The sequence below is a fragment of the Charadrius vociferus genome, unplaced genomic scaffold (assembly GCF_000708025.1).
Source record: "Charadrius vociferus isolate BGI_N301 unplaced genomic scaffold, ASM70802v2 scaffold163, whole genome shotgun sequence".
NCBI lineage: Eukaryota > Metazoa > Chordata > Aves > Charadriiformes > Charadriidae > Charadrius > Charadrius vociferus.
In genome coordinates, this window is record NW_009648332.1 from 21909305 (window position 1) to 21911321 (window position 2017).

A 2017-nucleotide genomic window follows, 5' to 3' on the forward strand; every position below is an offset into this window, starting at 1 on the left:
CAGTAATTACTTCTGCCAGCTCCCTCAGTACTCATGGGTGCATCCCATCAGGATCCATGGACTTGTGGATATCCAGTTCACTTAACTGATCTCTAACTTGATCCTCTTCATCCAAGGGAAAATCTTCTTTCCTCCAGACTTTTTCTGTTACCTGCTAAGTCTGGGACTCCTGAGGGCTGGCCCGAGCAGTGAAGACTGAAGCAAAGAAAGCATTCAGTGACTCCACCTTCTCTGCATGATCTGTCACCATGGCACCTGTCCCGTTCAACAACAGGCCCACATTTTCCCTAGTTTTCCTTTTGCCTCCAATGTACTTGAAGAAACCCTTCCTGTTGACCTTGACATCCCGTGCCAGATTTAATTCCAAGGAGGCCTTGCCTCTCCTCGTTTCATCCCTGCATACTCTGACGGTATTCTTGTAATCTTCCCAAGAGGTCAGGCCCTTCTTCCACGTGGTGTAAACTCCCTCCTTCCACCTGTGTTTTTCAAAAGGTCCCTGCTCAGCCATGCAGGTCTCCTGCTTCCTTTGCCTGATTTCTTGCTCTTAGGGATGCACCAATCGTGAGCTTGGAGGAAGTGATACTTAAATAGCAGCCAGCTCCCTTGAGCCCCCCTACCCTCAAGAGCCCTCACCCATGGGATTTCTCCAAGCAGTTTCTTGAAGAGATCAAAGTTAGCCCTCCTGAAGTCCAAGGCTGCAATCCTACTTGTAGTTTTACGCATACTACACTTAATCCTGAACTCTATCTTCTCATGATCACTACAGCCAAGGCTGCCGCCAACTTTAACGTCCTCCACCAGTCTCTCTTTGTTTGTCAGTACTAGGTCCAGTAATACACCTCTCCTTGTTTTGTTTTGGATACTTTAACACTCACTATGTCCTCTTACCTTGACTGGCATTCTGCTCCTGTATAATACCTATATTTATAAACATTATGTAAATGTAGACTATACCATTGTTTTATAGATGATTTTTCTAAACCATCAAATTAAGCTTTACATCATGAAGAAACACAATGAATAAGTAACTCTAACTTCTCATGTTTCTTAAGTTTTCCTCTTGACCTCTTTTTCACTGAGGTATTTCCAACAACTCTTCATGTGTCTTTATTCATGAGAGCTACTTACGGATACAACTTGGATCAGGCACCCAGCCATTCTTGGTGCATTTAGATGTGCTTTCACCAGTCAATGCTTTAAAAGTATATCCAGGATTACACTGTACTCTGATTGTATCACCTTCTATGTAGCTGTCTTCTTGAGGTCTGAAGTTCCCATTGGGAATCCTTGGAGGAGAGCATACAATTTCTAAACAAAAAGAAAAAAAACTGGATGTTAATTTGAAGCATATGTTTAAACTTATTGCATAAGTTCTTATTTTCAGTGTATTGACTGTAACTGCATAAAATTGTTAAAAAGATGTTTCTTAGGGCAAAGACAAGGTTATGTTTCCCTCCTGCTCTTAGAAATGTATGATTCTGTAAGAGGTGAGTGACAGCTGTTTATGATGTCATGCTAATTAGAAGATTAAAACTTAATTGCAAAGAGAATAGTGGGAGTAAGAACTGGAGGTGATCAAACTGAATTTGACTAATCTTTTCCAGTAGGTCATTCCGCAGCTGGAGCGCAAAATGACCTATGCTGGGCTCACCTGCAGCTCTCCTGGGCTGGTTTATAGACACTGGCCTAAAGGAGGGCAGGTTCACTGGCAGGTCCTAAATGGAGCAATAACTATACTTAACTAGGAACTGATTATTCAGTCAGGGTCTTATACTGACACCGGAAGTATTTCAACAACTGAGAAAACACAAGAATGCTGTTCTAAAAAGCTTATGATATCTTTATGCTCAGAGAAGCCAGAAAAACATACTATTTATAAACTGGAGCCTGTCTTTTGGTTTTTCTCATATTCTACTTCCAATTTAGAAAATATCACCAGCGCACTCAGGGCTGGGAGATGATGACTATAAGGTAACTACAGGTTGGTCTTGCTGTGGAGTGAAGGTGGGCGAATTAG

At 41.9% G+C, this 2017-nt stretch overlaps 1 protein-coding gene across 1 annotated transcript in view; it reads right to left on the reverse strand.

Annotated features, from left to right (window-relative positions):
- CFH (complement factor H) overlaps positions 1–2017 on the reverse strand; it is a gene marked incomplete at its 5' end in the record, with an annotated part of 34048 nt that overhangs the window by 23856 nt on the left and 8175 nt on the right. The window contains one exon of the mRNA XM_009884933.1: positions 1129–1308. Coding sequence (XP_009883235.1) covers positions 1129–1308 — 180 coding nt within the window. The remainder of the gene's footprint in view (positions 1–1128; positions 1309–2017) is intronic.